This window comes from Pipistrellus hanaki (assembly GCF_964339955.1).
Source record: "Pipistrellus hanaki genome assembly, chromosome: 14".
Classification (NCBI taxonomy): domain Eukaryota; kingdom Metazoa; phylum Chordata; class Mammalia; order Chiroptera; family Vespertilionidae; genus Pipistrellus; species Pipistrellus hanaki.
In genome coordinates, this window is record NC_140516.1 from 17,137,349 (window position 1) to 17,157,623 (window position 20,275).

Genomic DNA, 20,275 nt, shown 5'->3' on the forward strand with positions numbered 1-20,275 from the left:
AGCCCGGGGCCCACAGGGGAAGAGCAAGCTTGCCTGTGGTCAGGCTGAACCAGGACCCACCAGATGAGAGGCTGGGTCATCGGGTGTGGAATGCACAGGCACCGAGTTCGAGTCTGGTTCTGGAGTGTGACGCCTTCCGCTTCCCCGTAGATCCGTGCTCCATGCTGACCTTGGCTCTCTGACCCTCGGCTGCAGTTAGGCACAGCCTTTGGGGAGCCCCAGCAGGAGAGCAGAGGGAGAGTGGCTAGAAAGGTCAGTGTGTTTATTCTCCTGGCCACCTCCCTGTGAGGTCCACTTCGGGCTAGCTGTGCCCCTTGTCCGGAGGTCTCTTTTCTCAAGGCAGCTTCCACATGACTCTCTCTTTCCGGGTGGTGATAGTATGTGTTACTGCATGATCCCTTGAAATTCCACTATAGCCTCTCACAGCTTTGGAAATACTTTTTGTTGCAAATAAACTCTCCTTGAGTTAATTTGAGTGTGCCAGCTCTTTCCAGTGGTGGCAGCTCCTCCTCCAGACCATCGACTGATGCTCTCTGTAACTTATTAGCTCGGTAATCACAGGCAGGGTATTTAACTGCTCGGTGCCTCAGTTTCCTCTTGGGACAATGGAATAATACTGGTAATAGTCTTTACCCCCTGTGAAGATTGAACATGTTAACTCATGCACTGCCCTGAGGGTAGCTGCATCCCCAGCGCTGTCCACTGCAGTACCTGGCCCAGCGTTACCCACTGAGCTGGTGAGTGAATGACCTCCTGCCACGTGGCCAGCAGAATAATGACCCTCCCAAAGATATCCACATTCTTGGAACCTGTGACTATGTACCTTTCATGGCAAGAGAGACTTTGCAGATGTGATTAAGTCAAGGACCTTGAGACCAGGTGATATCCAGGTGAGTGGGTCCAGTGTCATCACAGGGTCCTCAGAAGGAGGCAGGAGGGCTAGAGTCAGAGAAGTTGATGTCACAGCTGCAACAGAGACTGGATGATGTTCCAATCCTCCAGAGGCTGGAGAAGTCAAGGAACAGATTCTTCACTAGACCCTCCAAAAGGCACACTGCTCTGCTGACACTGTCTCCTTTTACAGATGAGGAAACTGGGGCAGAGAGCGTGTAAATAACTTGCCCGAGGTCACACAGCGAAAAAGAATGGGTTGGGACTGCGGGTCCAGATCCATAGAGCTTCTTTATAACTCCTAATAGGATGAGAGAATAGGCAACTTGCCTTTTTTTGTTTGTTTGTTAATCCTCAACTGAGGATATTTTTCCATTGATTTTTAGAGAGAGTAGAAGGGAGGGGAAGAGACCGAGAGAGAGAGAGAGAGAGAGAAACATCAATGTGAGTGAGACATACCGATTGGTTGCCTTCCACACGCGCCCCAACCCAGACCAGGGATCGAGCCTGCAACTGAGGTACGTGCCCTTGAGCAGAATAAAACTCAGGACCCTTCAGTCCAAGGGCCAATGCTCTAGCCACTGAGCCAAACCAGCCAGGTCATTACTTGCCTTTCTTACTTATCAGTACATTTTAGAAATTGGTCCGTGTTGGGACAGTGACCACTGCCTTACTCTTTTCATGGGGGCAGAGTGGTCAGCACGGCATTTCGGTTTGCTGCAGACCCAGGTAGAACAGTTTTCTCACCCCTTCCCTCCGTCCACCTGAGGAGAGCGTGTGGCTTTTGGAAACTCCCCTCCTGTCTCCTCGCCCCTGTGTCCCCCGTGGGCAGCAGCTGGCTCTGTGCGGAGCATGAGCCGTTTGAAGGACACTTTTTGCCACAGCACACTGGCTGGCCCTGCCCTGCACCGGGGCCCTTGCAGGCAGCAACACGATTGCTTATCAATGTGGGGGCGGCACCCAAGGCCCTAACTGATCCTCCGTGGACAGGTATTTTTGGAGTTGTCGCATCCCCTGGCTACCTGGCTCCATGGTTACAGCCAGCCAGCCTCATCGGTTCCTGAAGGAATCAGGCCTCATTTCTCCTCGGGGGTCAGTCTAAGGCAGGGGTCTTCAAACTACGGCCCGCGGGCCACATGTGGCCCGCAGAGGAGTCTGATCCGGCCTGCCAGGTTTTTTGGGTAGTGAGCGCAGCCGAGGTGTTACAGTAGGAATTAGTAGTTCAGATAGTCTGGCCCTCCAGCTCTCTGAGGGACCGTGATCTGGCCCCCACTTTAAAAAGTTTGAGGACCCCTGGTCTAAGGCTTCCGAGTCAGGCTTGGCAGCTGTTCAAGATAAGGAGGATGCGGAAGTAATAGGAAGAACTTGGGGGAGGGGAGGTCCATTTAGCAGACACCGAAACCACAGTTTAAAGAAAGAGTCAATAGGGGACTATCGTGAGGGGCTGCTCTCAGGTTGGGGACGGTGTTGGGAGAGGATGGAGGAGGGTCTTCTCCCCAGATCCTGTCGGTCTGGAAGGCTGGCTGTTCAGCTCTGAACCTTGGTGTAAGAGCAGGAAGAAACATCTGGAGGCCCCTCAGGCCACCCCCTGGGACCAGAGCACCTCAGCCCTCTCTCCCAGAGAGATGGTAGCAAGATCCTGGGCATTGTTGTGACCCCAACAATGAAAAAGAAGGGGTGAGAAGCAAAGCTAGATGTGGCTGCAACCATTCTTAGTTGGCAGCTCAGCACATCAGCCCATCAGGTGGCTGGGCTCTTGGCCACGTTTTTGTTCTTTCTCTGAAATGGGAACAACAGAGAAAACCTCAGGTGCCTCGGTTGAGGTGACATAAAGTCCCAGGAGTTAGTTAAGACGGGGACTTTGACAGGGATGGGGGCATCTCTCCCAGGGAACCACCTTTTTTGCCTTTCCCAAGTCCATGGCTTGCTTTCTCCTCAAAACCTGCCAGGCTTATCATGAACAAGTCTGCTCTCATAAGTTTTTGACAACTTAGAAGAAATGGACCAGTTCCTTAAAAACCACAGACTACCAAAACTCAAGCAAGATGAAGTATCCAATCAGAATAGCCCTATAGCCATCAAATAAATTGAATTCATAACTACAATGACCCTAAAAAGAGAAATCTCTAGGCGCAGATGATTTTACTAGAGAAGTCTAGCAAAATCTTAAACAAGAACTAACATCAGTTTTACATAGTCTCTTCCATAAAATAGAGGGCACACTTTCCAACCCATGCTACACAGCCAGTATTGCCTTTATTTCAAATCCAGATATGAACAAGACAAAAATAAAATAAAAAGAAAACTACAGACCACTATCTCACATTAATTAAGACACAAAAAATTCTCAGAGAAATATTAACAATCAAGCCCAGCAGTGCCTGAAATGAATTATATGCCATGACCAAGTGGTAATTATCCATTTTTTTCAGATGTGCAAAGCTGGCTCAACATTTGAAAGTCAGCCAGTTATCTGTCATATATATAGACAGAGAAAAAGCATTTGACAAACTCCAACACCCATTTATGATTAAAAACACACAAAAACAACTCTTGACAAACTAGAAACACAGGAGAAGTACCTCAGTTTGGTAAAGAACATCTATAAAAATCCCACAGCTAACATCAGACTTGATGATGACATGTTTTACCTGTAAAATTCGGGACAGGCATAGATGTCTCCTCATTTTGAAAGTTCTAAACACTGCAATAAGATAAGAAAAAACAATTAAGGCATATAGATGGGAAATGAAGAAATAAAACTGTATTTGTGATATACTTGTCTACATAGAAAACCCCAAGGAATCTACAAAACAAATTAAACAACCCCTAGCTCAGCAAGTTCCTAGGATATAAGATCAACATAAATTCTTAAAGAAGGTCATGCACACTCATCCTCGGAATGGCTTTTCTCCCTGAGATAAATCCATGATCTTCCCAAGATCGCTGGATAACTTGGTTCCAGCCTCATTTCTACCACTTTCCCCCCGCCCCTCTCCCCTCTGTATGAGTTAATGATGGACTCTGTGAAAGTAAACACTGCAGGGGAAGGGGACAGAAAAGATGGGAGAAGATCCTACGTTCGATAGGGTGACATTTAAGCAAAGACACAAATGAAGTGACGTAGCAGAGCATTCTAGAAAGAGGGAACCACAGGTGCCAAGACCCCAAGGCAGCAGCATGCTCGGAGTGTTTGAGGAAACGCCGTCTGGCAAAGGCAAGTCCGGGAAGCACTGGACTCGGTGTGCTCCAGCATCCCTTCCAAAGCTGACCTTGGAACGGTGACCTGGACGGGGATGTTTTCTGGGTTACTGCGTGGCTGTCTAAGGACCTGGCTGCTGGAGGGGTTCTGGGTTTGTGTGGCTCTGCTGATGAGCCTTGTGTTCAGGATGTCCTTGAAAGGGGAAAGAGAGGCAGGCAGGTCCCCTGCACTGTCTGTTTTCCTCTCGTCACTTACCAGGTGTTTGCTGAGTGTAGGGAACAAAGATGAGTCAGAGACAGACCCCATCAAATGGAATGCAGCTTGGCGGAGTGGGGTGCCTGCAGTGGGGCTGACACTCAGGTGGGTGGTCCAGAGGGCCCTCAGGCAGGGCTCTGTTCAAACGGGGAGCCCTGGAACTGGCTGTTGGGACCTCAGAGCCCTTTATCTCCCACAGCCCCAGCTGACCCTGGAGGATGCAGAGGGACAAGTGGGCTGACTATATAACTGGTTGGCCCAGAGCAAAATGAAAATGTAGGACCCTGTTCACAAGCAGGAGGAAGTACTGGCAAAGGAACATAAAAAGATTAAAAAAAATTTTTTTTTTGCCTCTGTGGCCGCTCTCTTAGTGTGTCATGGTGATTTTCATGTGCTGTTTAATGCCCTTCCAAGCCAGGAAGCTATTGGAACTTTAAATTATTAGTATGAATTTTATACGTTCTTTATATTGTACCATGCCAGTTTTAAATGCAATGTCAGAGCATTTGACTCATATGGGATCATCAAATTATGCCGTTTGGATTTCGTGGCTTGTTTCCAGGGGGTCCTCAAGTGGCCAGAAGCAAACTCCAGCCAGATGCAGGAAGGATGGAAGGAGGAAGGCAGGAAGTGCGGACGCTCCCAAGTGCCTAGGGTACCCCCGACTCCCACAATGACGGGCACAAGGGCACGTACCCTCGGGCCTGGCAGTTCACACCACATGCAAAACCACCCACTTCACCCTGGCCAGGGGTAGGACCTGGTGAGGTCCAGCCAGGTATCCCAAGGATCTTGAAACCCCTGCTCAGCATATGCTCAGTGCCTGAGGCCAGGGTGAACGAGAGGTTTTCTCCTGCAAGACCCGGCCTCCAGCTGCTGCCTATCGGACCCTTTGGTGCTGCCCGCCCCAGCACAAGGAGTACCAGGGGACAGCTGCCACCATGCTGTACCCCAAGACACCATGGGCACGTGTGCCGACTGACCCTCCCTGTGCCCAGGACCCTTCCAGGGACAGAGGGCTGCAACAGTTGGAGGATAGGGGTGAAGAGGGGTGCCCAGCATGTCCTTGGGGCCTGGGGGCAAGAGAGCTGGCTGCCAAGAACCCATCCTGGGGAGCTGGTGGGAGTCAGGACCTGGTGTGTGAGCTGATACTCCATGACCTCGCTCTACTTACAAAACACAGATTCAAGGATAAAATTATTAAGGCTTTGTTAGTCCATGCAGACCCAGGGAAAAGCCCTGAGACTGGAAATCTACCTTCATAAGCAGAAGGCCAGGAAAGACCAAAGCAGGAGGCTGGCCACTCCAGTCTGGTAGTTAATTAAGGGAAACTTATATACCAGGCATGTCTTAGGTGGCTGCAAGACTGAATGGATCCCAAAGAATTCTGGGGAGTAAAGCAGGGGAACAGTCGCAGGTACTAGTTGATGAATGCTGCCAGGTTCGGGGAATTGCTGCACGGGCTGGACCAGGTCAAGAAAGCAAACTGTTCCAGGAACCAGCACATAACAGGAGGCAAGGGACCGATGCTGATTTATGTCAGAGTGAACATCGGTTATGATGAGACAGCTCCCAGAGGGGTTTGCAGAAAGCAACTGCTGTTCTGGCCCGGGTCCGGCCTGCAGGGAGTGGTCACGTCACGGGACAGCCTCTCGCCACAGACTTTCACGACGGCAGCACAGAACTTTCCGCCACAAGTGCCAGGCCCTTGTGAACCTGGGGCCCTGTGTGACCATGCTGGTCACAGGCCCATGAAGCCAGCCTCGGGGAGAAGAGCTGAGGTCCTTCTTCAGGTCACTTGGAATTTCTGAGCCTCAGTTCCTCTTTGCTAGACAGGTGGGAAGGCTCACCTGTCAGTTAACAAAGGAGAGACTATAAGGTCACTTGGGGACGGAGCCTGGGAAACCAGCAGAACTCCAGGCCCTTGTGGGTGCTCTCATGGTGGTTCTGCTGCTCTGTCTCCCCCATTCTCCTGCTGTCCACTGGCTTCCTCTGCTTCCCTAGGTTCCTCCCTCATGTTTACTGAGCATCTACTGTGTGCCAGACGTGCAAAGCACTGCATACACGCAGTCTTCACAGCAGCCCTAGGCTGTGATGATAGCAATAGCACGTATGAATGCGTACCCTGTGCTGGGCACCGAGCCAAGTGCTTTTCTCATGGTCACAGATATAACCCTCCAACAACCCTATGAGACAGGGACTGCTAGTCCCTTTCTACAGGTGAGGAAGCAGACCTAATGTGGTTAGATAACGGAGTGAACAAGTTGTAGGCGGCACAGTTGGGTGTGTACTCAGGCAGTGGGGGCCCCGGGTGCAGCACATTTAGGCCCTTGGCTCTGGGTTTCTGCCTCTCACCCCTTCTCCTTGCCCCCGGCCCCTGTGGATACCCAGCTTCTCTGTAGAACACAGCGCTTTAGCCTACACCACCCCAGCCAGCCTTGGGCAGGTCCCCAGCAGAGGGACTCCCACCAGCCCCTCTCACCTCCTCACCCTGGCCCTGCGGGTGGCTGGCCAGCTTTTGGAGTAGCGGCTTTAGAAGCAGGAGCCCATCCATACTCTGTTCAGCTGCGGGAGTGAGGAGCCCCGGACTGCCCATCCTGTCCTCTCCCATCAAGGCCTGGAGTGGAGGCCTGGTCTGAGGGAGGAGCCATCATGTCCTGACCGCCCTCTAGGCTTTGGAATGTCGGGAGAGCCTTCCATTCCAAAGCCAAAAGCAGGGAACCCAGCTGGAAATGACCTCTGGCCAGCGGTGGGAGTTACCCCTCCTCTTGCATAAACAAGCATGGAATGGACAACATTAGTGTCCTTTTGGCCTGGGGTGACCTTGCTGCCTTCCTGGCCGGGGCAGCTGGCAGAGGCTCTAGGCTGCTTTCCTCACCCTCCGTTCTCTTCCTCCCCCACGTGGCAGAGCTCCACCTGGAAGGGAACTTCCTGCACCGCCTCCCCAATGAGGTCAGTGCCCTGCAGCACCTCAAGGCCATCGACCTGTCTCGGAACCAGTTCCACGACTTCCCTGAGCAGCTCACCACCCTGCCCGCGCTGGAGACCATCAATCTGGAGGAGAACGAGATTGTGGGTGAGTGGACACCACCCCCCTCAGCACCGCCTTCCTCCAACTCCCTTTCCTGAGTGAAGCTCACGGGCTCCAGGCATGGGGCTGTGGAGTCACATTTTCAGAGACCGGAGGGCAGTGCGGGGCTTTCTGGCCTGAGATGGCTGAGCACAGGGCACCGAACCCGCGAAGGGAACCATCATGAGACCTTGCCACCTGCCAGGGGCCTGGTGGGACACTTGCTGTCACCTGAGAGGTGGAAGGCCTCAGTATTCTCCACGGAGAGGCCTGCACTAGCTGGGCCTCCCTTGGGCCACAAGCTGTCTCCCTGGCAGCTCTCTGCCATCTGAAGCTGCCCCTGAGACCCATCAGCTCGGGACTTCTATGCATTTACTCCTCCCTGAGTCCCTGGCTCGTCCTTCCTGGTCTCCACTGTTAGAACGCAGGGGCCTCTGGGAAACAGGTTTGGAACCCCCTCTCTGCCGTCCCCCAGTCCAAGGCTGCCTGTCCCTGTCTCTGTCCAGAGTGCTGGAGAACAGCCCCCATGCTCGGAATCTCAGAGCTCAGCCTTGCAAGGACCTATTCAGGGTATAAGGCACTTAGGAATACAGACTCGGGTCTGGACATGGATTTAGGCTATGGATTTAGCTATGTCCCTTCGCTCACCAGCTGCCGTTTTTTAATTGAGCATTTGCTCTGTGCCAGGCACTGTGCTGGAGACAGAGATGGACAAAGTGTCCTCCCGTCCTCATGGGGCTTATGGCATGGTCAGTCCCACCCACTGATACTCAGTGAGCACTGAACTGTGCTCTTGTGTAAACCTCCCCGTAACTTTATGAGGCAGATATTGTTACTCTCCCCGGGTGAAGAAACTGAGGCACAGGGATGTTTGGTAACTTGGCCAAGGTCATGGCACGCCAGGCGGTCTTGCTTCATAATCCCAGTTACTCAGGACAGTGCTTTGCATAAGGAGAGAATCTGTTTGCACATAGCCATAGGGAGATAGAAAGCCACAAGCCACATACTGGTTGTAAGGAAACTTTCTCGGGGTGGAGTGGACAGTGCATGGTAGTGAGGCAGGACCTCCCAGGCCAGGTAGGCAGTCAGCCCCGCTTCTGACAGCTTACCTTGTGCACCAGAGCAGGGGGCAGCGCCTTGGAGGGAAGTACTGGAAGATCGGAGGTGCTCGAACTGCATGTACATTCACATTGTTCGAGGAGCTTTACAAAAACCCTGTGCCAAGACCACACCCCTGCCAGTGAAATCAGAATCTCTGGCGGTGGGTTTGGGGCTTGATGGGTTTTAAAACTCCCTAGATGATTCCAGGGTGCAGATGAGATGGAACCACCCACCACAAACAATCCCATTCTATCCCTGAAGAAGCTGTAACCTCCCTTTTCCTCCTCCTCCCAATGACTGTCTGGTGTGTGTGTGTGTGTGTGTGTGTGTGTGTGTGTACATCAGGAGTGCTCACAGTTGGCCCAGAGCAGGTCTGCCTCAGGCCAGCCTGTAGTGTGTGGATTCTCGGCTTCACGTAGGAAAGATTTCACAGTGTGAGTCCAGGTGGGTTTGAGAATATGTTTATTAAAGCTGGGGACAGACAGTGAAATGAAGGAAGGACTTAGGATAGAAAAAACAACAGAGGAGCCCTAGCTGGTCTGGCTCAGTGGATAAAGCTTCAGCCTTTAGACTGAAGGGTTTCCAGTTCGATTCTGGTCAAGAGCATGTATCTCGGTTGCAGGCTCAATCCCCAGCCCCTGATGGGGTGCCTGCAGGAGGCAACCAATTGATGTGTCTCTCTCACATCAATGTGTCTCTCTGTCTTCCCCCTCTCTCCCACTCTTTCTAAAACTCAATGGAAAAACTCAATGGAAAAAATGTCCTCAGGTGAGGATTAACAAAAAAACAAATAAACAAACAAACATAAGAAACAGTAGGGGAGAGCCTAAGTGGTGCTCTGCTCTGGCTCTCTGGAGGCATTATAGGAGAGAAGTGAGCCACAGCAGGGCTCAGTTAGCTCCCTGGGAAGTCAGAGAAAAAGGGGCCTTGGAGACAGGATCAGGGTGTGAGCCGGGTTGAGCTGCCGCTGCTCACTGCTCTCCTGGTTGCAAGTCTCCTGGGGACCCTTAGAGCTTAGGAAGAAATAAAATGTTCTTGCCTGGGAAGGAGCATGGGCGTGCCCTAGAGTGAGCCTGCACTGAGTCTTTGTCTTAAGGGATTTTCATCTTTTATGTTTCCGCTGGCGAGAATCGTAGGGGAGGGTTACAGCAGAGTATTCATCAGCTTTCAAGATGAGTTTTTTTAATATGCTGATGCGTCAAAAGGAGCGCATAGGGGTGTTTTGGATTGTTCTTTGGTCTGTTTTGCTGTTCTCGTAGGTCTGTCTGGCTTCAATGTGGTTTTTGCTATTTGCTCCCCAGCTTCCTCTGTCCTTGGGTTTAGCGGGCACACATGGCATTAAGTGGGTCTTTGTTCTCCATTGTCCTAGGCCAGGGTGATGTGGGCTGTGCGTTCCCTGGTCAGAGAGGAGGGCAGGCACCATTTGCTCTCAGTGTCCTTGTTGGGGAGATAAGGTCTCGGGATTCACAGGCCGGCTGCAAGCTGCCCGAACGGTTTGGCCTTGTCTAATTTTCTTGTCTCGGTTTCCCCATTCTCTTGCCTGGGCATTTTCCTAGCGTTTTACTGTCCTGCCACATGTGGTTTACCTCCCTCCGTCAGGTTCCTCTTTCCACTGACCCCTGGGCCCAGGGCACACAGATCCCCTCTCCTGGTTGTCCTGCAGCACAGCCTGCTCACCTGGCATCTTCAGAAGGATCTTTATCAGTAAGTCACAGGCAGGGGGAGCAGAGCCATAGTAAGTGGGCTAGTTCCCAAAGGAGCCATTTATGCTAAGGTGACCAGATCGTCCCTCTTTTGGCGGGACAGTCTGATTTTTAACAATTTTTTCCCGCGTCCCTCGGCGTTTTAAGAAAGTCCTGATTTTTGGAAAGAATCTTTCCAATCTTTCCAAAAATCGGGACTTTTTTAAAACGCCACAGGACGCGGGAAAAATTGTTGAAAATCGAGACTGTCCTGTCAAAAGCGGGACGATCTGGTCACCTTAATTTATGCCCAAGAACCCTGGTGTGAGTGGAGAGGAGCTGGCCTGTGCTCCGGCCCCGGGTACTCGGGAGCCTGCAGTCCTGCCCGGTGGGCGGCAGCTCGGCTCACCAGTGGGGAGCTGGAGGCACGCGCTCAGGTTCAGGGACCTCACCTTCAACTCATTTTGTTTCCCCAAATCCGGTTTCTTGGCAGGGCCCTCTCTAACTCATTCCCACCTGGTGGTTATTTGGGAGCTATTCTTTTTACTTATTTATTTATTTTTTAAAATATATTTTTATTGATTTCAGAGAAGAAGGGAGAGAGAAATAGAAACATCAATAATGAGAGAGAATTATTGACCGGCTGCCTCCTGCACACCCCCTACAAGGGATCAAGCCCACAACCTAGGCATGTGCCCTTGAACGGAATCAAACCCAGGACTCTTCAGTCCGCAGGCCAAAGCTCTATCCACTGAGCCAAACCAAGTAGGACTAGGAGCTTTTCTGCTTACCTTCCCAATTGTAAGGGAAGTCTTCTTTCTCAGACGATGATCTTAAATGAGCAGGAAGAGTGATAAAGTTGGGATCGGCTCCTACTGGCTACCAGTAAATCTGGGACAAATTGAGCACCAAGATAACGAAATACAATAATGAACTGTAAGAAACAGAAGTTCCTATTGGTAATAAATGGATAGATGGGAGAGAAGGGAAGGCTCTTGCTTGGAGTAATGCTGAGGGGCTGCTGGAGTTGGAAAATCATAATTTTGTAACCACCATGCAGAGCAGAGCAGGCAAGAATCCGCCGTGGGTGTTGAATCTAGGGGCATGGGTGCTCAGTGTGGGTGAGGGGCAGGATGTCTGCGTGTTCTTAAAGAGCGTCTCCACATTTGGTTTCTCCATCATCTGTTGGGAACACTTGGCTCCTGTGAATAGTGCTGCTGTGTACATTTGTGACTGCGTAGTTGAGGATCTGTTTACAATGATCTCAGTTCTACCCCGGAGTGGAATTGGTGAGATAAATGGAAGTCCGATGTTCAACTTTATTTTTAGGATGTTTTTCTGCATGCAGGGCTGGGTGCCAGGAGCCTATTGAGGTGGGTGATGGAGAGCTGCTCCCACCGCATGTCAGCAACTTCCTGTTCCATCCTCTTCCTTGGCCCTTGCCCCCTAATCTATCCCTCTCTCCCCACCAGACGTGCCCGTGGAGAAGCTAGCCGCCATGCCTGCCTTGCGCAGCATCAACCTCCGCTTCAACCCGCTGAACGCCGAGGTGCGCGTCATCGCCCCGCCGCTCATCAAGTTTGACATGCTCATGTCTCCGGAGGGCACGCGGGCCCCCCCGCCGTAGGCCTCCCTCCTCGTGCCCACCCAGAAGGGACAGAAGCCACTTGGCCTGGCACCCTGAGGGGAGGGAGCCCCAAGGGCCCATGGGAGGCCAAGCTTGGAAGGCTGGGGATGGGTGGGCCCAACAGCGTGTGGGAGGGGGTGCAGCGGTTCAGGATAGATAGCTTAGAGCGGTAGAGGGTCCTGGAATGCCCAGAGGAGGAGGTGAGGTGGGGGCTAGAGCCAGGACTCTCGGCATTCGTAGCCTCTGTGCGAACTTGTGCAGGCCCCCCACCTTCTCTGAGACTTACAATTTCGGGAAAGGGCTAGCGGCCGTGGGTCTCTGCCTCCTTGGGCTCCTTGGAGGCCTTTTAGGGAACACGCGCCTCTCAGTCTTCGAATCCTCGGTGTCTTCTGAGCTCGCAGCTGAGCTTCGCCGAGCATTTCCTGGGCCCCTGTGGGTGGAGGCCTTGCTTCTAGTGCTGAGAGCCAGTCGCTGCCCTGAGACGAACAGAAGACCACCTGTATTTATTTATTGCTTCCTGAGAACCAGCCCTTCTCCGTGCCCCATCCTGAGCCCTGTGGACCCCTGGATCAGCAGGAGCCTGAGCCGGAAGTTGCGGGAAAGCTGCAGAGAGAGTGCGGACGCTGCACCAGGGCTGACAATGTTTACACAGGAGCCCAGGGCCATCAGGCGGGAGAACTGGAGAGTAGATCAAGTTGGCTCCATCCTTCCTCCAACCTTACTCCAGAAGTTGCTGGAGTGACCAGCTGTGCCTGGCACCACCCCTTGAGCTACAGGAGAGTGTCCCAGAGAGAAAGAAAGCCATTGGCTGCCTTGTCATCGGTTCACCTGGAGGCAGGTGGCACTATGGACCATTGGATTGCAGTGGGCCAGCCCCTGGTCACCACTCAAAGCCCTGATAACCTCGTCATTTCCAGGCTCTGAGCCTGGAGCCTGGCCAGGCAATAGGGTGACCTGCCATCCACGTCTGCTCGGGGCTTTCTGTGCTCACCTGAGGACAGGCCACAGGGACAACTGGTGGCTCCGCCAGGTGAGGCCTGGGCCCTGGCTTCCTGTGACAATACCCGTGGTGTGGAGAACCCCTGACCTCTTGATCCTGCAGGTGTCTACCTCCCACCTTCTCATCTGTGGAGCAAGCAGATCAGAGCCCACCTGGTCTGGACTTTTGTCAGAGTCTGTGGGAGATGCCTGAGTCCCCAGGACTTGGGGCAAACCAGACCACCCAAATCCTACTTCCGTGGGCCAGTGGCCACCCTGCCACACTCAGAGCACCGACCCTTTCTAAGAATGTTCCCATTTCTTTCCCCTCCCCCTTCTCCTTCCCCAGCCCGGGCCTCCTGTCTCTTGGTGAGAAGCTGGCAGGTTGGGAGATTGTAGGCCTGTCACCACGCACTCAGGACTCAGCGTCCCAGGAGGTGCCCATTCCCTCTGCTCATCTCCCAGGCCTGGTGGCTCAGGCTCTGGAAGAGGGTTTTCAGGGCGAGGAGGCCAGATAAGATCTCCAGGGCTAGGAGTTCAGCCGGGGACAAGTGAGGGCTGCAGCTGCAGTCTAGCCCAGCCTGGCCGGGCCCCACTCACCATGTCTTTGTTGAAGAAGGGGTGTATTTGTCTGATACACAAAAAGGCAGTGTATGGCCAGAGCCTGCACCTCAGTGTGGTCCGCATCAGCACCGCTGGGAGCTTGTTAGAGACAAGGACCCGAGGCCCAATCCCGGACCTCTGGGATCAGGGCCCACACTCCAGCTCCCCAGGGATCCCCACAAGCACTTTACTGTTTAAGAAGCATGGCCTGGGGAGGGCCTGGGAGTGAACGGTGGTGGAATTTCTCAGCTTTCCCCCAACACCAAGTCTCTGCCCATCCCCCTCCCTAAGGCAGCCCTTCACTCCCACCGGGCCACTCCCGTGAAAGGAGTGACCTGGGGTCCCCAGGTGATGAGGGTTGGATCTGCCCAGCCCCCTGGCTTTCCTTTCTGGTTCCCCCCGAATGCCAAGCTGCTCCTTCCCCAGGTCCTCATCTCAGGCCTTTCAGAGGGGCTGCTTCTGGAAGCTGCATCCTACTCTGCTTGGGGCAAACCAGGCCACCCAAATCCTACTTCCATGGGCCAGTGGCCACCCTGCCACACTCAGAGCACCGACCCTTTCTAAATGTTCCCATTTGGAGAGCGTGCCCTGGCCTCTCTGGGAAAGCGGGGCAGCAGAGAAGCCCGGGATCAGAGCACAGTGTGAGCCCTTAGCTTCAGTCTGCAATAAAGAATGCATTGGATGCACCTGCCTGGTTGGCGTTTGGTTCATTCTCACCTCACAGACCCGGGAGCCTGGGTGCCAAACCTGCCCACCGGAGGAGAGGCGGGGCTGCCCTTCTGGCCGAAAGCTGGACCGAGGTGACACCTAGCAGAGGGGCCCAGGTGCAGCCAGCAGGAATTGACGCATGCCCCAGAGCTGAGCTGCTGCAGAGCAGCTAATCGTCAGCCCTGGGGAGACCCATATCCCTGGGGACGGATAAAGGAACCCGTTGTCCCCCAATTTTTCCCTTACCGATGCCAGAAATTACACCCTTGGCAATTCATTCAGGGTCCATGTTCTCAAAGAAAGGTCTGAACCAGCAGCACTGACACCAGCGAGCTGGTAAGACAGGCGAAGTCCCAGCCCAGATCCCCAGAGCAGACAGGCGGGCCCAGCGCTCCAGGTGTCCTGGTGCAAGTTAGAAAGCACTCCAGGTTCAATCAGGTTTTTTTTTCTAAATCTGAAAGGCCAACCCTTCAGCGTTTGCCGGAGTTTTAGGCCAGACACTCCATTATTTTCACTTAATAGACACATAGCGCGGGGGTACCCGGAGTGTCTGAGTGTGTTAGAATCACCCATTTAATCCCTGTAACAACCAAGTCAGCTCTGTGAGTGGACACATGCCCCCTGCCCCCGTTTCCTGCCTGAGGGGTGAAGGGGATGCACGGGACAACCTGACCAAGGTCGGCCATTAGCCGGCTGCCCCCCAAGAGCTGCCCACCTTCTCAAGAGGCTTCACCACCTTCCCAAAGACGTGTCTTCTTTCTAATACTGTGGAGGCGGACCCAAACTCCACCCTGAGCTAGAAGACCTCCCCATCGCATGCCCCACCCACCCCTGGCCAGAGCTGCAGCTCCTCAGCGTGCCCCCCCCCCCCCCCCCCGAAAGACACACCTCCTGCTCTCTAAAGCAGAGATGGAGAACCTTCTTTCTGCCAAGGGCCATTGGATATTTACATCGCTCTCGGGCCATACAACATGATCAACTTAAAACTTAGCCTGCTGTAATTGGTCAAACATTTAATTGACTCGCCCCTAATGCCTTGGCAGGGCCCGACCAAATGATCTGGAGGGCCAGACGTTCCCCACCCCTGCTCTAGAGGGAAAGGTAAACTGTCAGTGAGAACGTTCTGGCCCGAACCTCTCCTGTTTTACAGATGGTTGGAGTGACCTGAAGGCATGCAGGGAGCTCCTGGCAGAGCCCACACAAATGCCCAGGCTTCCTGGCTCCCGCTGCAGGGCCCTCTGCGAGTCTCGGTGATCGGTGATCGGAGCTTATCTGCTTAGCGCTCCTGGCCTCCCCTTGACCTGCTGCCCTACTTGTTCCCTGGGTGTGTCAGCCATTAGAACCCCCCCCCCTCCCCGCCCCCCTGCCGTTTAGCAGCACAGATGACAGCGCTGATGGCCTTCCTTGGGGAGAGCTCTAATGACCATGTCAAAGCACTTTGCAGGCAGTGTTCTGCAGAGGCTGGCTGAGGAAGGGAGGGGCACCGCCCCGCTCCCAGGCAGGGACCTACCCTGGTCTAGACCTCAGCCTCTGCAGCCCCCTGGCCTCGCTCTTCAAGGGGACAGCCCTCCTCTCCTACCCCGCCATCACCGAAGCAATGCTGAGAACTCTGCTGGGCATCTGCTTTCCAGAGACCTTATTGCCACCAGGCTGAGGGCCCTTACATTTCCCTGTGGCTTCTGGGCCTTTTCTAAATGGTGGCTATGCCTTCCTTGCCCTGCATGCGTTTCCAGCCAGGGAGAGAGAGGCTGGCCTCCCCTCCAAGATGCTTGGCTTTCCCACCACCAGCCTCATGCCAGTCCCTCTCGGGCACCTGCCACTCTCCCGGACATCTCAGAACAGTTCCAACTCTGCTTGGAGGAGGCGTTCACGTGAAAGGCGTCACGAATCCCTAGGCCACAGCTATGGAAATGGGGGTGAGAGGGGCGTGGAGAGCAGTTCCCCTAAAGGTAAGGGGCCAGGCCAAGGGCTTGCCGGAATGGGCAGAGCAGGAAGCCCTGGAGGTCATGGAAAGGGCGGGGCTCCTCAGCAAGGCCAGGGATTGCTCTGTGCCCTGGGTGACAGCACCCACTGTTTCTCAGATGCTCCCAGAAGGCCAGGGACCTCAAGGACAGAGTCAGGTGGAGGCGAGCAAGGCCTCTCCACCAGGAGTCCAGAGGAGTGTCCCCTCTTTCCCACCGTCCAGCTGAGCAATGTTGGGTGAGGCATTAGCCTCAGTGGCCTCACTACCGAACAGGAGCAGTGGTTTCCTACTTGTCTGAAAGGTGCTGGATCTGAGATTCAGGACTGGGAAGGGCCCAGCCTCCAGTTCCTCCAGTTCAGGTGAACTTGGAAGAAGGTATGACCTGAAACAGCATTAACGGAGCCTCAGGTCTCCTGGGAACCCTGCTGGGGGAAGGAGGGAGTGAGAGGAGGCACTTTAAAAAACCTGCATGGGCATATCTTTATCCAATTTATATGTTTGGCCTTTACCCACAACTTTGGGGTAAGAAAGGGCATTGTATTATTGGAACTTAACTTTTAATCCTCACTGCAGCCTTGAGGGGGTGATTGTAAATCCCACTGTACAGAAGGCTTAAGTGACTCACCCTGCATCACACAGATAATACATGGTGGCGGAAGGATTCATACCCAGGTCTCTCCCTCCATGGCACTGCCCGGCCTACCCTTCAGAGCTTGGACCCTGTTGTGGGATCAAATCCTGGGTTCAAAATAAGACTACCGGAGGCAGATGATTAATTTTAAAAAAAGCAGGCAAGGATTTATTGAACTGGCCAGGACAGCCGCAAGAGCACCACACGCAGGTGGACTCCAAATGACTGCCCCGTTTCAGGGGTAGGCAATTCCTTTTAAAGGTTTAAACCGCAAGAATTTTCCTTTTGTTCCTAAATCCTAAAGACTAAATTCTAAAGACGGGACAGCCCGCAGAGTTGGTTCCCAGTCACAGCCTGCTGGACATTGGAATGTGGCCCTATCTTGCGATAGCGATAACACAGAAGCAGAGCTCAGGGGTTAGTCTCTAAAGGTTATCTACAGTTTCTATCCCTGAAGCTACTGAGTCAGTGGGAATCAATCTCCTGTGGTCCTGATCCCTGGCAAGGGAAAATTGCCTTAGCCTCCAGGTCTCCACCTGGAAGCTGAGGTAAGTATTCCGTGTTTAATCAGGCAGGAGCCAGACTTAGCAGGGTTAAAATTCAAACAGCAGTTTTACCAAAGTATGGTTGCCACTATATTTCAGACCCACTGAGTTTGTTTTGTACGGTGCCCCATGTAGCTGGTTCCGATGGTAGAAGAAATTTGTCTGTAGCAGAGGAGGCAGAAGAAAGAAAGAGTGGCTCTGGGATCCACAACTCTTCAAATAAAAAAGATGGGAGGTGGGGGGATTGGCCACAAGCATAAGTTAATGCCCTAGAACAGGGGTCTTCAAACTACAGCCCGCGGGCCACATGCAGCCCCCAGGGGAGTCTGATCCGGCCCGCCAGGTTTTTTGGGCAGTGAGCGCAGCCAAGGTGTTACAGTAGGGATTAGTAGTTCATATAGTCCGGCCCTCCAGCTCTCTGAGGGACCGTGATCTGGCCCCCACTTTAAAAAGTTTGAGGACCCCTGCTCTAGAATAACGTGGCTGCCAGAGAAAAAAAAGAGGGGAAAGGAAAGAGAAAGTGAGACTACCTTATTCAAAGCCTAGTATCCAAATAAATATAGCTCATATTTGTTTTGTGCCTACTATGTGCCAGGTACTTTTATAAGTGTGTTAGTACTTGGTAGGTGCCGTTATTTTCCCTAAGTTGTAGAACAGAGGAAACTGTGGCACAAAGAGGTTATTTATATAACTTGCCCATCGTCACACACGCAGTAAATGGCAGTGCTGGGCTTTACAGAGTGCCCTGAACACTGCAGTGGTCCAGGGGTTTGCTATGACCTGTCACCATTCTAGGTCCTGACTGTCAGAAGGACTTTACAAGAACCGTGAGTACTTCCACAAGAAGGTGGACTCAATACAGTAACAATATGAGTAACTAACCTTTATGAGCATTTACTATGTGCCAGACACTATTCCAAGTGCTGGACATAGAGCAACTCTTCAATCTTCACAAACAGTTCTGGGGGACAGGTACTATTGTTGTCCCCGTTTTACAGATGAAAAGGAGGCGAGTCACAAGAAGAAAAAAGCCCAAAGAAACTCAGCGTCTGACCTTCAGAAGGGCAGGTTTGAGAGGGCACCCTCCCTCCGGCTCTCTGAAGGGCTGTCCTGGCGTAAGAGAGAGTGGTTTGAGGGCAGGAGTACCCACTGCTGGGCATTAGGATTAGGGTTAGGGCTCAGGTTCGGGTTAGACTTGGTGACCCTAACCCAGGCCAGGATTAGACTCGGTGACCTCTAAGGCCCTTCTAGCTCTGTGACTCTGCCAGGCACTCAGGGCAGAGGAGGAGCTGGAGGGAGAAGGAGGCTAGGAAGAGGCCTGTTGTCTCTGTTTCCCCAGGGTCCCCCTGCAATAGCCCCATAACCCCCAGTGAAGGAAAGAATGGCCCATTCACTCTTTCATCTGCCTGGAACCAGAGACCTCAGTCCTGTGGTGGTGGCCGTTGGGTGCCTGGTGGGTGGAATGGTAGCAGGAAGTTGGCTCCCATCTAGCTTAAGGCACCGCTTGTTGAACACCTATGCGCTGAGCAGAAACTGACATCCCCTCCTCTACATCTCTCAAAACCACTTAGCTAACACAAGCTGTGCTGGGAAGACACTTGCCCAGGATAAGCATCTGGTGAGCGCCTGGGCAGGCCAATTCCAGAGTCAGAGGTCAGCTACCCCACCATTGTCCCACTCTCCTCACAGAGCTCAGAGCTGACGGGGCACCCCAGCTCCCTCCCTTAGCCCTCCTGTGTGTTCACATCCCCTCTCATCCCCTTCTCAGGAGGGCCCTGGGGCCTGGACACCAGGCTGGGTGATGGTGAGGGTGGGAGGGGGAGAGGGAGGGAAAAGGGGTGAAGTAGGGTGGGGTTGTCAGGCTGGGGGGTGATGATAAAGAGTGGGATCTGGACTAGGATGTGGGGCATGAGAGGGGTGTACAGTTACTGGAAGTCGCTGCCAGGACTTCAGTGGACAGGGGTGTGTGTTCCCACTTTAATGCTGTGATCATCTCTGCTGAAGAAGCATCATCACTTGGCTGGGTGAGGTGGGCAGGGGGTACTACAGTGGGCACAGGTGTGTAGGGTGTCATGGCAAGGATGCCCAGCGGGCCCCCTCCCTCCCTCCCAGCGATGGCAGGGGGCAGAGCCCTGTGAGCAGAAGCGCTGGGCTGGAGCCCTCAGCCCTGGCCCCTGGCGGGCTGAGACCGTCTGTGAGTGGAGTGACCCCCGGCAAAGGGCTGGGGCTGTGAGCCCACGCTCCCTGCTCACCTCCGACTCCAGGACCCCACTCGGTGGCAGGGGAGCAGACCCCGGGGAGCCAGCTCCGGGACACCTGTCAGCTGGGAGCCCCCACCCTTCCACCTCCCTCCACAGTTATACAAACAAATATGCAGAAGAATCTGGAAATTGATAGGATGTGTAAAAAGAGTGCTAGGGAAGCACCAAGCCCTAGTGGCTGGAAGCTGGGGAAACGGCCTCTGTGGTGACCTCCAAAGTGTTAAACATCACTAAACCCAACTGTAAGTTCCTGGAGACGAGGGACTGTGTAATTGAGTGGTTCTCAAATCTGGCTACATTTGAAAGTCACTAAGAGAGCTTTTAAGAGAAATACCAGTGCTTGGACCCCACCCCAAGAGATTCTGATTCAGTGTGTGTGTGGGGGGGGCGAGGAGGGGGCGGGCAGTGGTGTCCTAGATTATTAAAAACCACGTGACTTTGATGTGAGTCAGAGTTTAGAACCAGTGATGTTGTCAGCCTTTAAATCATATTATTAGAACTTCCTTCTGATAAGAAAGGTCAAAGTGGAAGTTAGTGAAAAGGAAAAGGAAAATCACTTGAAATATCCCCAGTGAGCAAACATTTATATGTCATTTATGTACACACACACACACACACACACACACACACACACACACACACACTTTATACAGAATGTAGATTTATTACTCACGTACATACTATTTTGTAGCCATTACTACCCGTGGTCAGTATTTCCCCCCCCACCATTGGGTCTGCTCCTTAGGGAAATCCCTAGG

At 53.1% G+C, this 20,275-nt stretch overlaps 3 protein-coding genes across 11 annotated transcripts in view; all 3 read left to right on the forward strand.

Moving 5' to 3' along the window:
• LRRC20 (leucine rich repeat containing 20) overlaps window positions 1-14,109 on the forward strand; it is a 60,434-nt gene extending 46,325 nt beyond the window's left edge. For 4 of the 9 annotated variants that reach the window (XM_084903719.1, XM_084903718.1, XM_084903721.1 and 1 more), the window contains exons 4-5: window positions 7,257-7,424; window positions 11,674-14,108. In XM_084903719.1, the coding sequence (XP_084759845.1) occupies window positions 7,257-7,424; window positions 11,674-11,828 (323 nt within the window). In that variant the 3' untranslated portion in view covers window positions 11,829-14,108. Of the gene's footprint in view, window positions 1-7,256; window positions 7,425-11,673 lie in introns of all 9 variants that reach the window. The other 5 variants (XR_014796779.1, XR_014796780.1, XR_014796781.1 and 2 more) reach the window with 3 other exon arrangements.
• SAR1A (secretion associated Ras related GTPase 1A) overlaps window positions 1-20,275 on the forward strand; it is a 197,743-nt gene that overhangs the window by 80,965 nt on the left and 96,503 nt on the right. The window lies entirely within an intron of this gene.
• The window catches only part of AIFM2 (AIF family member 2), a 132,277-nt gene continuing 129,142 nt past the window's right edge, over window positions 17,141-20,275 (forward strand). Inside the window, exon 1 of the mRNA XM_084903710.1 lies at window positions 17,141-17,259. The gene's annotated coding sequence lies outside the window, so the exon portion shown is untranslated. The remainder of the gene's footprint in view (window positions 17,260-20,275) is intronic.